General features: G+C 39.1%; 1 protein-coding gene across 4 annotated transcripts in view; it reads left to right on the top strand.

Annotated features, from left to right (window-relative positions):
• The window catches only part of MYH10 (myosin heavy chain 10), a 195,782-nt gene that overhangs the window by 108,768 nt on the left and 71,271 nt on the right, over positions 1–15,743 (top strand). For 2 of the 4 annotated variants that reach the window (XM_036767250.1, XM_036767249.1), the window contains one exon: positions 4,729–4,791. The exons of the other annotated variants lie outside the window; for them this stretch is intronic. In XM_036767250.1, coding sequence (XP_036623145.1) covers positions 4,729–4,791 — 63 coding nt within the window. The remainder of the gene's footprint in view (positions 1–4,728; positions 4,792–15,743) is intronic. 4 annotated transcript variants of the gene reach the window in all.

Consider the following 15,743-nt stretch of genomic DNA (forward strand, 5'->3'; position numbering starts at 1 on the left):
AAGGGATAAGGAAAAAGAGACAAAAAAGTTGAAAAGGAAGTTGCTTATGGGAGTTACTGATCGTTTTGATATGTACCCTCATTAACTTGATACTACAGGGACTGTACAGGACCTTGAAGGAGGCAGGTATGTATGTGTCCTAGCACCTTACTGAGAGGATGCAAAGAATTCATCAGGTCCGCAGGCAGTGGGCCTACCACTGAAATGATTGGTGACTGAGTTAGAGGGAATGGACGTTTGTTGGAAGAAGAACCGTCTTCTTTTCCCTCTCTCTCGCCCTTTCCATCCCCCTGTTGCCTATATTTAGAGAGGGACAACTCTTCTGACAAGGGTTAATTCCCCCAGAATCCATTTAATTATCGATTCTCTCTGGTCCAGAAGAGTTCCCTGTATCTTCTCTCAAGTAAATAATGTAGCCTGCATTGGCTTTTGGGGCCACATCCTTTCCACAGTTCCCACTTTCACAGATGAGTTGGTTTCCCAGAGTTGGGCTGATTGTAAGAGTGCTGGGGGAACCACTGAAGAGTCAAGATTGACTTTCTCTTATGCTATTTGCTAGAGCTCTCACCAGTATGCTTCCCCCCATCAAGATTACCAATTGAGCATTGTCAGGAAGCTTTAAGTAACTTTTAGAAAGGAGTATTTACTACAGTAGTCTATTAAGAACAGTTCCCCAAAAACGTCTGTGCCACAGTCTCCCAAAGGTTTGCACAAATTACAGGAGAGTGTGGGGGCAAAGGGGTGAGCGACATAGCTCTTGGTTGCTGGAAGTCTTTTTTCCATCATGGGATGTCTAAGAAATGCCCCTTAAGTATGGTCTTGTCTCTTTGCTGGTTGATGTATGAGTCTCTTCTGTCTTTGGCTCCTTAAGATGTACACACTGCTTCCTGCTAATCAATTGAGGACACAGTTTAGGACCCTGATGGGAAGATGGAAAGTCCAGTATACTCAGTACCATCGTTTCACTTCATCCAGTGGCTCTCAAGGACTTTGCACACTTAGTCTAAGGTCTTTTGATTAAGAAGTGTTCTCATCTAGTTAAAATATCGGAGCTAGGACAGGATATTTTTAAGCCCATCTTCCTTTAGAGGCACTACTTGGACCATTTCACACATTGTAATTTTATCAACTTGAAGAGACAATTCATCAAATTTACTAGATGCTCCCTTGATGAACTCTGTCCCGTTCCCCCCTCCCCTGCCTCCCCTTTCCCCATACACACTTAACAAAGTTATTAGAGTGTTAAGAGGTGAACCTGGAGAAATTTGGGGGGTTTGGAAATTAAAGGAGAAGTAAGTATACACAAGGAAGCCTTATGGTCATCCATAGTGTCACATACTTCAGAGAGGTAAAGGATGAAGAGAATTTTTGGAACATCTTCCAATTTTGTGATTAGAAACCTGTTGGTGACATTTGAGCAAAGTAATTTTCGTAGAGTGGTGGAAATAGTAAAAGCTTATTAAACTCTCACTACTGTGATGAGCACTAGGCACACAATGAAGGACAAAAACATGGTCCCTACTCTCATAATTTAATGGGGGAGACAACATGCAAAAAATTATAGATTGGAGATATATAGGGTGTAAATGGAAAGTAATTGCAGAGGGAAGCCTTTAGTGATAGGAAAGACTGAGGAAGATTTCCTGAAGAAGTGATTTGAATTGAATCTTAAAGGAAGCTAGGAGTCACAGCTGAGAAAGGAGACCATTCCAGACACGGAGGGAAAACCAGTGAAAAGGCAGGAAGTTAGAAGATGGAGTGTTGTCTTTGAAGAACAGCAAGAAGATCAGCGTCGTGTTTTTAAAAAATGTGGAGGGATAAAATATGAGGAGATTGGGAAGGCCGGAGAGGCCTCGTGAGGGAGGCTTTATAAGCCGAGTGATGGTTTTATGTCTGAGCCTAAAGGTGGAAGAGAACTTCTGGAGTCCATTGAGTATCACTTTAGGAAAGTCACGTTGCCAGGTGAAGTCAGAGGTGGATTAGGAGAGGGAGACCCGTAGTCCAGGCTTGGGGTGGTGAGGACCTGTGCTGGGTTATCAGCTGTATGCATGTAGAAAATGAAGTGAGACATCTGAGATGCTTTGTGACAAAAGGAGACATTTTGTAAAGGGAGAAACTAGGCATGGCAGTAGATTGGACAGATGTTACCAGTGCTAGTGAAGAGTCTGGGAGGGTGCTGGTACTTTGGAGAGTAAAGGGTTTTTTTAGGAGAAAGATGATGAGTTTAGTTTCGGGCATATTGAATCCAACGCATGAGGAGAGAATAGCTAGTGAGGGCATGGATGTATTCATTATAGGCAACTTCACTGAGAAGTTTGGAATTGAAGGGAAGGTGAGATATAGAATGATTCCTCGATGTTTTTAGACAGATAGGAGCCAGTGAAATTGAAGATGCATGAGGACTGGAAGATTGCAAGAGTAAGGTCCTGAAAGAAGGGTAGATGGAATGGAATAGAAATAATAGGATAATCTCTTTATTTTTACAGAAGATGGGATAAAAAAGGAAGCTGTATGAGCCGTGTCATTACCAGTGGAATTGGAAAGGAAGTTAAAAATATGAGATGCCTTAAAAAGTTGTTTTCTAGTATGCATGGCATTCTTTCTCATGAAAAGAAAAATAGACATTTGAAATTATTGGCAACATCAAACTACATTTTGGATCTAGAGTCTACTGCTTATTCTGACTTTGAAGTATACTTTCCTAGGAATATATAAAGATTATAAGGGCAGAGGTATTATTTTGCATTTTCTCAGAGAGGCTATTTTAGGTTCATCAAAGGTTCTCAAGTCAAGTTCATTCTGTAAGTTTTTACTGAGCACTTAAACTGAGCTAGTCTTTAAGACCCTGAGGGGAATACAAAGAAATATGGCACAGTCACTGCTTCTAGTATCTTACACAATGGCACTTGTAAGTCAGTACATTAGGTGAAAAATTTGAAGCTAACCCTGCCTCTTAACTTCCCTGGGCCACCTCCATCCTGTTTCTCCTTTTTTTTATAGCACCATGCTCTCATTAACCTCTGATATCTTCCACTGGCAGGGTCAAGGCTTTAAGCACTAGTAGTTTCAGAGCATCTATTATTTGCAAGGCAAAGTTTTAGGCACCAACATCTATAGTCAGAATTGAAGAAATTTAAGTGAAGAGCAGGAAGAAGCTGACTTGGCCACAGCCATCAAGGGACTCTCATTTGCAAATGGTGGTGGTTGTAGTAATGCTGAATTTGGCTTGTATGCATGAATTCATTTGAATCTGAGATTTGAATAGTTTTTGAAGGATGAAGAATTTTTCTTAAGGACACTTTTTAAATTACTCAACCTCAGGAAAGAAGGGGGTGAGTTGGTGTGGACAAAATTTTTTTTCTGACAGATAGGAAAACTAGCAACTACATGATTTCTCTTTTTGCACTGCACTTAAATGTGCGAGGGAAAAAAGGTAAGTTAACTCTAAAGATGACTTAATTACCTTGTGAGGATATGCTAACAGTGAGTATTAAGCATTTAAGCTAGCTTTAAACACTCTTATTTTCTTCTGAAACAAAGATTGTATTTGGATTTTATAGATTTTTCTGAAGGTCAAACAAAGAGAAATAAGATTCATTGGTGGCAGCCCTGCCCTAGAGATATAATTCCCCCTGCCTATGTGTGTTTTCATATACTCTCACATGCAATTTTGGGGATTCCTTTTCAAACACAGATTTCTTTTCATGAGCTGACAATTTTATCCCTTAATCCAGGTTATTATCCCTTAAGGTTCTTGTAACAAGAAATTTCTCATTACAGACATTTCATAAAATGTATTATAACTTATGAGATATTTTCATGAATAATTGTGTGATTGGTAGCTATTTGAAAATTATTCAGCTTCATTATCTACTACTTGGTAGATTTTTAACAGTATGGTACAGTAGCATTTCCTTTGAATCTCACTTTATTATACTTGTCTGCATGCCATTATCACCAACATTTACAATTTCCCATTGAAATAGTTAAAGCAACACGTTTATTAGTATATCTAGATATAAAATAAGCTGATTTTTACATTCGTTTTAGTCCCTTAAGTTACTATAACTTTGTCTCATTTGAAAGTGCATAGTGTTTATAGAGTAAGTAGTCTTATACACAAATAACTAACAGTACCACACCATTCACTTATAAGGGGGAAAAAACTTAATAAAAGTTGATAAATACTGATCATAATATGTATATGTACAGAGTCTGGAATCAACTTTCTTCCCACTTACTGTCCTTTCCAGTAAATTTAGCCACCCTCAGATTCATCAGAGAGGCAGTAATGAAGAGAGAGTGAAAAGAAAGCTGGCCTTGAAGCCAGGAAAGATTTGGGTTCAAGCTCTGACTCTGACATACTGGCTGTGTCACTCTGGGCAAGTCACTTAACCTCTCAATGGTCTAGGCAACTCTTTAAGACTATGAGCTGAAGAGAAGGTTCTGACCTGGATTGATAGAGGAAGCTTCTTTACCCAGAAGTTCCCTCTATCAAGGATGTCACAGTTCTCATCTCTTAGATTCATCAGATTTAATTATTCTATAAAGAACCCTGTCCAAATGTGAAAATCCTACATATATTTGCATGGAATCTGTTATGGCCTGGTTATTTTTATAGCCCAGTTTCAAAGTTTACTTGTGATTTCAAATGTTCTGCGTACTAACAAAAGTGTTTTATGTATCTGCTCTTCTGTCCTTCTGTTTTTTGCTGTTTCTCTGCCTTAGAGATTCAGAATATTCAGAGAGCTTCTTTCTATGACAATATTTCTGGTCTTCATGATCTACCAGGTGAATGTATAAAAACTGTAGGTCTTCTCAAAGCCAAAGGATTGTATTCCCACAGGAAAACTTTTTTTTTTCTCCTTTTTTTGGGTGGGGGGAAGTGAGAGGGTGGGAGAGGGGGGAGGAATGGATTGTTGGTTTGCGGTTGGGGGGAGGTTTGGTTATTTTTGCTCACAGGTCTGCATGATTCTTTCATTTCATGCTCTATTATACTGCCTCAAAGCAACTGTTTGAGTGCATACCAGTTCAATTGCTACTGCCTACATTTTGCTTATTATTTTAAACGCAGCTATTACAGGCCTGCAAATTAAAAGGTATGTGATTACCTTTTTGAATAGTGCCATTTTGATACATGCTTTCCAAATAATTAAATATTGATGTTAGATAGTTTTTGGTTTATTATTTTCCTTTGAGCCAATTTTAGGAATTCCTTTTAGCCAATTGAGGGATTTTAAGAATTTAAACAATAAAATATGGTGGACACATAGTAATTGCAGATTTTTGCATGTCACCATTACATTGTAAGAAGGTATTTGTAGTATTTAGCATGTCATGGCGGGTAGAGCCAGCTTCTGGGTTAGGGAGACTTGAATTCAAGTCCTTCCAATGGTGTGTCATGACACACACCGACTATGTATGTGACTGTGTAACTGTGAAAGTCACTTAACCTCTCATTACCCCAGGCAACTTTCTGTTGTACCAAACTGCATTAGTAAAGGAGAGTTGGGAATTTCTAACCAGGTCTGGTTAAAATAGCAAAAAGAAATCCATTTGGCTTCTGTTAAACCACTTTGAAGTACTAAAACTGGGTCTAGGCTGGGGCTGCAATACTAAGTGGAACTACGTTGCGTTTGAATTTTCAGAGTGCAGGATTGTTATCTTTTATCCCTGCTTCTCTGTAGCACATCCTGATGAGACTAGTAACATCAGGTTCCTCAGAGTTAATCGTACTGTGTATTTCTGTATTGTCTAATGTACATCTTCATTGATACTGACAGTCTTTTGATGTAGATAGTATAGTTATTATCTCCCTTTGAGTTATTGGATGAAATTGAGAAAGTTAACAATAGGAAAACAGAGTTGAGTTCTTCTTGGAATGACTAGATTAAAATTTCTCAAGTGATTGAAAACATCTCAAGTCTCAAACGAAAATCAGCTTCTTTTCAAAACATACTATTTTGTGATTAAAACTACCATTTTTCCTTGTTAATATGAGGTTTGCATCTCTGATAGCTCTTCCTTTCCTGTTCTTTGGGGGAAAGTGGGCATCAGGTATGAAGACAAGAAATCTGCCAGAAGAACTGTAGTTATGCCAGACAGCTCTTCTCTAGGAGAAAGACAGCTCCAAAACTCAAAGATTGCTGACCCCAGAGAGAAGTAGAAATCATGGGTGATTGAGTAGAAAAGTTGAAAGTTGGAGATCGGTCTACCTGTGATCGCATTGTGGTTAGGGGTTTCTTAAGAAATTTCTTTAACCTTAAATTTGTATATCTTACCCAGAAGCTCTTAGACTTCCTAGATTTATTAAAGAATTTCAGAGACTTTGGTGACTTTCAGATACTATAAGAAGCAGTAATATTTAGAGGGCTTTCCTTCGTGACACTTGGTGTCAGTGACTATGGGCAAGTCACTTCAATCATTCAGTAAGTATTTACTAAGTGCCTACTATGTGCCAGTCACTGTGCTAGGCATTGAAGATTCAGATACAAAGAGCTGAGCAATTCCTACCCAAAAAGGAGATTACTTTCTAATAGGACTAACGTCCTCTAAGACTCTTAAGTTGCCAATCCACATTAATAAAGGGAGTTTCCTTATCAAGAGTTTTTAATACCAATAGTTATCATTATGTCTCCCCCCAAACCCTCCCTACCGACCTTCCCTACTACTATTGAGGGCAACACCCTCCTCCTAGTCCCTCAAGTTCACAACATAGGAGTCATCCTGAGGTCCTCATTGTTTCTCATAACAATGGTGTTGCCAAGGCCTGTCGATTTCACCTTTGCAACATATCTCAAATATGTTGTCTTCTGTCCTCTGACACTTCTATCACTCTGGTGCAGGCTGTGTTGGTCTGACAGCTTCAAGTCTCCCTTCAATCCAGTCCATTCTCCATTCAGCCACTTTTCCTAAAGCGAGGTCTGACTCCCTCCCCAAACCCTGCCCCTCCACGCACACACGCGCGCACACACACACTCTCTCTTAATTCCAGTGACTCCCTCTTGCCTCTAGGGTCAAATAAAAAAATCATCTGGCCTTTTATAACCTAGCCCCCTACTATGTTTCCCATCATTTTTTACTTTACTCCCCATCATGTACTCTTCAGTCCAGTAACGCTGGCTCTTTGCTGTTCCGTTTCTTAGCTCTGGGTGTGTTCTCTGGCTGTCCCCCATGCCTAGGATGCTCTCTCTCCTCATCTCCACCTACTGGCTTGCTTTAAGCCCAACTAAAACCCCATCTTCTATAGGAAGCCTGTCCCAGTCTCTCTTGCCTCTTTTTGTATCCCCAGAGCTTAGCACAATACCTGGCACATTGTTAGTCATTTCATTTGTGTCCAGCTTTGTGACCCCATTTGGGATGTTCTCAACAAAGATGCTGGAATAGTTTTCTGTTTTCTTCTCCAGCTCATTCTTTAGATAAGGAAACTGAAGGGTTAAGTGACTTGCCCAGGATTATGCAGCTGCTAAGTGTCTGATACTGGATTTGAACTCAGGACTTCCTGACTCCAAACCTGGTGCTTTATCCACTGTGCCACCTATCTGCCCCTGGCACATAACAGGGCTTGATAAATGTTTAGTGACTGGCTGACAATGAAGTCACAGGTTGGAACACACACACACACACACACACACATGCTTTGCCCCCCCAGAATATAATAATAATAACAATGGTAATAAATCTATTAATTTCTTCTTATATTTCCCAATTACTGTCCTGTCTTGGAGCACACTGTTACTGTTCTGTTCAGTCAGCTCAGTGTTAGGACTGTTCTTGATCTTTGGGGTTCACAATTTAGGCATTGAATTCAGTCTTGATTTAGTTAAGTCAACAGAACTTCATTAACTGCTCACTAAATACAATATTGTAGGCCCTAGAGTTTAGCCAGAAACAGTCTCTGCTCTCATCATGTTTATAGTCTAGGAAAGAGGTAAGACAACGATTACAACAGGAACACAACAGAGAATGTCCTGTGATATCTTGGGGATGAGGGCAAAGTCAAGGAAGGAAAGCATCATGAAGGAGGTAGCATTTGAGTCTCAACTTCAAAGGATTGAAAGGAACGTAGCCATTGAAGGTTAGCAGTGAGCACACAGGAAATACAGAAAGAAGTAAAGAGGTAAGAAAGCATAAGACCTCTCTGAAGGATAGTGTCACTTGGATGGCACCATCAGATGTGTAAAATATGGCATAAAGAGAAAAGTTTAGTTGTACCATGTTATAAGGGGCCTTTGAATGTCAAGAAAATGAATTTGAATTTTTCAGGGCAGCTATAATGATTTCAGAGCAGACTCGTACCTAGAATGGGCCCAATGGAGAGGAAGGACAAGGCAGGAAAACTATTGCAACAGCCCAGGCGCATGGTAAAGAAGATTTGAACTAGGCTAATGGTAAGAGGATAAAGATAAGGAGCTGGAGATGTTGAGGCAGAATTTATAGGACTTGGTTACTGATGATATTTCAGAGGGACAAGAAATGTAATACCAACATGACACAAAACAGTGAAAGGCGATGCCACTGACAAATAGGAAGAAATCAAAGAAGGTTTAGGCAAGAAAATAAATCTTTTGGATATGATGTTTGAAGGTGGAGAGCATACAGAAGGGGATGTCCTTTAGACAGGTAGAAATTTGGGTCTTGGAACTCAGTAGAAAGGTCAAGACTAGAATTTTTTTTTCAGTCATCAGCATATAGATGGCAGTTGAATCAATTTAATTATAAAGGGAGAAAATGTTGAGAAAGGAGAGAAAGGAGTCAGGGACAGAACTTACCCTTTAAGGAGTAAGGAAAAAGTTCAGCAACCAGTAAGAAGTAGTAACAAAAGTAGGAAGATAACCAAGAGAATGCTGTGTCTCTGAAGCTAAGGAAGGTAAGAGTATTCAGTTTTTCACAGTAAAGGGGAAGAAAAAGATGGGACTCTTTTGAGGTGTGGCAGAAGTATCTAAGGATTTTTTTATATAATGGAAAGACTTGTACATGTTTGTAGGAGGATAGGAAGGGGAAAGTAGAGGAGTGATTGAAGAGAAGAAGCATTGATAAGGTCCTTGAGCAAAGAGGTGAGAATGAGATCAAAGACACAGGATCAGAATTATTGGCCTTAGTGAGTAAGGTTATCTATTTCTCTTTTGGACAGGAACCCTGCAGGTCTTCCCCTCCCAGTTTGATTTTTTTTTTTTTTTTAGAGTTTTTGATTAAAGGGGCCATCCCTTGCTTAACTTCTTAAAGAGGCCTATTCACTGAATGGGCCTTACCTCACTCAAAGTGAGAACCTGAAAAGACCTTAGCCTGAAAGGGCCAGGGTCTCCTAATGCACCCTGGGCCATCTCCAGTCATCCTGGTGAGTATCAGGCACTAGACCCAGATGGCTCTGGAGGAGAAAGTGAGGCTAGGCTGGTGACCTTGCACACAGCCCTCCCTCACTCAAATCAAAGTCAACTGCAAGTTGTCATCATTTTCCTGATGTCATGGTCCTCTTCGAAAACAAAGGACAAACACAACACAACAATCTCTTTTGTGACCACTGGGAAGGAAAATGAGGGAAGAGGAGGCAGAAAGGGAATGATAAAATAAATTTTTAAAGAATTTTAATTTAAATCCGTTGACTTTTTTTTCAATCAAAAATGCACCCTTCCATCTCTTCTTTCCCCTTCCCTAATTGGAGAATTTTTAAAAAATCCTATTACAAATGTGTATAGTTGAACAAAATAAATTCCCACATTTACCATGTTTAAACAAAAAAATCTCAGTTTGTACCCTGAGTTTCTCACCTCTCCATCAGAAGTTGGACAGCATGTTTCATCATGAGTCCTCTGAAATCATGGCTGATAAGGTTACATTAATCAGAGTTCATAATACTTTCAAAGTTGATTACCTTTATAATATTGATATTACATGATAAATCATTCTGGTTCTATTCACTTCACTCTGCATCTGCTCATCCAAGTGTTCCAAGGTTTCTCTGAGGCCATCCCTTTCATCTTTTCTTTAAGCACAGTAGTATTCCATCGTATTCATGTACAACTGTTATCCAGTTGGTGGGCAACAACTCGGTTTCTGGTCCTTTGCTACCACAAAAAAAAAAAAAACTGTAGTGAAATTTTGAGGAACAGAGAAGGTGCCAGGATTTGTAAGATGTCAATCTTAATGAGTTCTGAGTCTGCTGTGAATGTGGAAGTTGTTGATGCATTTGGCAGCTTGAGTGAAGGGAAGAGTTTAGATTCTAAACTATGTTCTAAAGAACATAGTTGCTCTACAGCAGGGTTGTCCAAAATACAGCCAACATGCAGCCCGCAGTGTGATTTTATGCGGCCTGCCTGTGGGTTTTAATTTTAATGAGCAAAAAAATAAAATAATTTGCATGGAATGCATATTAGATTTTTTAATTCTATCTTATAATCTCATTGATGTTGATTTTCTTTGGTGTTTTTAAGCAGTATTATAGATGGAACATATCACATGGAATTTTCAGTCGATCTGTGGGATACATTCCCTCTGTATGGTCCAGACTAGTCTGTTTGCACTTATCTTTATACTGTTGTGTTGTCACTTTGTTTTGTGTTTGCTTTTGCACTTTGTGTCTTCTCCTGTTGTATTGATGAAGCGCATTCCCCCACTTTCTATTAGTGTACTGTATTTTTTATTCTGGGTGCGGCCCTCAAATAATTATTTTATTTTAATGTAGCCGTAAGATGACTTAAGGTTGGACAGCACGCACACACATATACACACACGCGCATGCTCACACGCGCACGCACACACACACACACACACACGCTCTGGGTCCAGTTGCCATGCATGCAGTTATCTCTATGCAGATGATTCCTAGATCCATCTTCAGCCTTCGTCTCTCTTGTGAGCACTAGTCCTGCATCACCAGCTGCCTTCTGGGTGTCTTCATCTGTATATCCCATTAGCATTTCTAACTCAACATGTTGAAAACAGAATTCTTTTTTTTTTTTTTTTTTTTTTTGCCAAAACCTTCCCCTTTTCTGAATTTCTCCTGTTCTTAAGAGCATCCTCTTAGTCACTCAAGTGTACAATGCCTTAATTCCTCACTTTTATGCCACATATCCAATTGACAAAGCTTGTTGGTTCTGTCTCCAGAACATCTCTCATGAATCCTATTCTTTTCCACTCACACAACCAGCACATTAGGTCAAGGCCTCATTGCTTCTCACAGGACTACTGGAATAAGTTCATATTTGGTCTATTGAAATGATTTCATATTTGGAGACCTTAAATCTCTCCCCACTTCAGTTCATCTTCAATATAGCCAGCAAGTGATTTGCCCAAAGCACGGGTATGAACATGTTCCCTCCTAAACTCATTAGCTCTCTAGTATCTTTATGGCTAAAAACATGAACCCCTCTGATATTTAAAGGTCTGTAAAACCTGTCCCCTTACTTCTTTTCCAGTCTTCTTACACATCACTTTCCTCTATGTACCTTGTAGTCAGTCAGTATAAAGAGCCTACTATGTGCTGAGCACTGTACTAAGCATTGGAGACTCAAAGAAAGGAAAAAGAGTCTTTGATCGCGGGGATGAGACAACATGCAAATAGCCTTGTAGGAGTAATAACCAACACAAGGAAGTGACTGGCATTGTGAGTATTAGGAAAAACTTCTCAAAGAAGATGGGATTTTAGCTGGGACTTAAAAGAAGCCAGAAGAGGGACAGCATTTTAGGGTTGGCCAAACAGAGAAAATGCCCAGAGCCAAGAGACGTATTGTCTTCTTCATAGAATAGCAAGAAGGCAGCAGTGTCAACTGGTTGGTGAGTATAGGACGATAGGCAGGGAAAGGAAAGATAACAGAGGCCGGACTGTGAAGAGCTTTGAGGGCTACACCAGGCCCGTTGCTCTTCGCACATATTACCTCTTTGCTTTCACAGGCAGTGTTCTTCATGCCTGAAAAAGTGTTCCATCCCTACCTGTCTCTTCAAACCTATTTCTTTTTCAAGACTTATCTTCTGCTTTATCCACAGGAGATTTTTTTGGTCCTCCCCATTGTAGTGCCTTCCAATCAATCCAGTGTGACTTTGTGTCAGCTTTACGTTTTTTGGATACGTATATATTTACATGTTCTTACCCCTTTTGGAATGTAACCTCCGTGAAAGAAGGGCCTGTCTAAGCTTTTGTTTTATGCCCAGTATCTAGCATGGCACCCAAGATGAAGTAGACACCTAAAAATGCTTATCAGTTGATTGGGAAGAACTCTTCAGCTAGTATATTTGTCCCAGATTTTAGGGAAACCATTTCTGCCACCCCCAGAAGTTTGGTAGCATGCTCTCTCAGATGTGGTAAGATTAAGTTTATATGTAAATATTTTTCTATTAAGCCATGTACTTTTAGATTATGTATCTACAAAAGCCAAAAAGCCCTTTTTCAAGTGTGCCGTCACGTTCTTCATCCATTATATCCATATAGGTTCTATTACCAAGTAGAGGGATTATAGTTCCTGCATTATTATGATGTAGTAATAGGGAATCATATGTTTTCCCTTTTTAATCGATATGTTATCCATTAAGTATAAAGAAGAGGATAAAGCCTATAGCAATACTGTTAATCTGAATTTCTCAGTGGTACCTAGTTGGACTTAGTAGAAATAGAAGGGTTAGGTGAGTCTGAAGTACTTCTTAACCTGACTCAGAAAGCAGAAAGTCAGCGTAAGTAGCTAAGTCAGCCTGAAGCCATTTAATAGTAGCCCCATCATAAACTCACATTGGTGGTAGCATCTTTAGTAATGGAGTAATTCTGTTTTCCTTCTGTCATCTGTTAACATAGGCTGCCCCAAGAAGTAATCTCCTACCCTTCTTTGTTCTTTTTCTCCTGAAAAGAGTTGTAAAGCCTTTTTTTATTGTCCTTTACGTGTTTTGTAAACCATAGTTCATTTGGCATTTTGTCTTTCTGATGCTGTTATTTGGGTTGTGTTTGTCTTTGGTTTTATGCTCTTCATTCTCTTTTTCATGTCTATATATAATACATGTCTTTAGAAGTTTCCCTTAACTTTGACTCACGGTGATACCTGGAATTATACCTAGGACCTTAAGCATGAGGCACACACCCCTAAAAGTAGATCTTTAAAAACCTTTCCAACTTGGTCATGGACCCTATGTGATATTTTACCCTTCCAAGGATTATATATCTGGAATGGGGAGAGGCCTTAGGCCGTCTAACTTAGGCCTCCCATTTTATAGATGGGAAAATTGAGGCCCAGGAACATTCAGTGACTTGCCCAAGTGCATAGAGGCAGTAGCAGCATTTGAATCTAGGTTCTCTGACTTCAGAATCAGCACTCTCTGCTGTACCAACAATGCTTCAGCCTCTTCTCATCGTCCTGGATAGTCTCTGTGTACGTAGCCTTCATGTTTCTTTTTAAATCTTTCTCAGCCGGGATGTCTGTAATTCATCTACAAATTTGTTTGAAACCAACAAAAATTTTTTTGAAACCATTAAATTGATGAATAAAAGTAGACCGTGCTTTTTAAAAAAAGGAATGAAATAGACAAACTGCTAATCTGATCAGACAGGAGAATGTGAAAAACCAAATTCCTGTGATCAAACACAAAAAAACTCACAAAATGACAATCAAATAGAGGAAATTATTACAAAATATTTTGCCTAATTCTATGCCAATGAAAATGAGAACTTGAATGAATATTGGCAAAAATTGAAAAATGTTTCAGGACTAGAAATACAGATCTTAAATAATAATATTAAGTAATCTAGTCTCAGAAAGTGAACTTCAGCTAGCCATAAATGTACTCTTAGTCAAAAAACTCCCAGGACCAGATGGATTTGCAAGTCAATTTGATAAAACATTCCAATTATAACAAACCTTAGTTTAATTGTTTGCAAAAATGAGGAAAGATAATATTTTACCGAATGCTTTCCATGAGACAAATATGTCCTGATATTTAAACCACATAGGAATAAAAAAAAATCTATAAGCCAAATTCCCTAATGGAAATATCAACACAAAAATATCAAATATAGTATTAGCAGTGATACTGCAGTAACATTAAAGTTTATATACTCAGACTAGGTTGGATTTGTATAAGGAACAAATAGACAGTTAAATAGTGGGAAGATCATAACCATAAGAAATAAATTAGCAAGAAAAAATAATCACATGATTGTGTCAAGAGATACAGAAAAAAATCTTTTGAAAATATAATACATTTTTATATTAAAAAAATTAGCATGTTCTCTAGAGGAGGAAACACCAAAAACCTTTCTAATAAAATCAAGGGTAAAGCAAGAATATTTACTATCATCACTATTTGTATAGTTCTAGAAATACTATTACTAGAAGGAGAAATCGAAGGAATAAACATAGGCAGTGAAGAAATGAAATTATTGCTTTTTTGCAGGTAATATGGCTTACTTAGAAAATCTTTTAATGATCCCACCAATACTAATTGAAATGATGAATAATTTTAGCACAGTTGAAGGATGTCAGTGAGTCAATAAACATTTATTAAGCATCTGTTATGTGCCAGGTGCTGTATTACCTGTTGAGAGTACCTAGAGGGCCACGTGGCCTTGAGGCTGCAGCTTCCCTACCCTTGACCTCGACTGAAAGAGGAAATAGATGAAAAGCTTGGGAAATATGGGCTAGAGCATGACACGGATACAAAGGACTTCAGTTATCCCCAAATCTACCAGAATTCTTTCTTTCAAAAGCAAAGGAGCTATATCTTTTTAACTTGTCTTAACTTCATCCTTCAAAACGTAGAGCACTCTTGAATTCAAGTCACTTAGCCCGGATGAAATAAATAATTGGGAAATACATATTGGAACAACAGCAATCCCTTCTCATACCCCTTACCCATCAGATCAGCAAAGATGACCAAAGAGGAGAATGACAAATGATGAAGGGACTGTGGGAAAACAATATATTAATAATCTATCGGTAGAACTATGAACTCCTCTTTTCATTCTGGAAAGCAGTTTGGAACTTTGCCCTCAGACATTACCAAGTTGTGCTTACCCAGCTATACGGCTACTTGGTGTAGCCTCCAGAAAGATCCATGAAGGAGAGAAGGCATCCACATATGCAAAGACATAACACTTCTTTAGGGGGGAGGAAGGCGGATCTAAAGTTGTGGATTGGCCAACCAAATTATGTTAGATAGATGTAATGGGATGTTAGTCTTACACCTTAGGAAGTGAATGAGATGGACAGTTTCACAGGGAGACCTCTGTGAACTGATGCCGAGTGAAGGGAGCAAAACTAACAGAATAGTTAATGCTTTGACAACAAAATGATCAAGAAAGACAACTTTCAAAGACTTTAGAACTTAGATCAATGCAGGGGCAGGCTGCAACTGCCAAGGGCTGAAGGAGAAGCTAGCTACCCGTCCACTGCTGGCAGAGAAACGACAGGCTGAAAAGGCAGAATGAGAAAAGCGTTTCTGGGCATGGCCAATGTGGGAATTTGGGGTTTTTTCATCACACATATCTGTTACAGGGCATTTATTCATTCATTTCTTTAGACAGGAAGGTGGCCCAGTACCTTGAGCACTGGGTTTGAAGTCAGAAAGACCTGAGGTCAGGTCTGTGTCAGACACTTCCTAGCCATGTGACCCTGTTTGCCTCACTTTCCTCATCTTCAAAATAGAGATAGTTATAGTACCTCCCTTCCTGGGCTGTTGTGTGGATCCAGTGAGAAGATAGCTGTAAAGTACTTAGCATAGGCCCTGATGCATAAGAAGCTCTGTGTAAAGGTTAGCTGCTTTAACTA

The sequence above is a fragment of the Trichosurus vulpecula genome, chromosome 7 (genome assembly GCF_011100635.1).
Source record: "Trichosurus vulpecula isolate mTriVul1 chromosome 7, mTriVul1.pri, whole genome shotgun sequence".
Lineage (NCBI taxonomy): Eukaryota > Metazoa > Chordata > Mammalia > Diprotodontia > Phalangeridae > Trichosurus > Trichosurus vulpecula.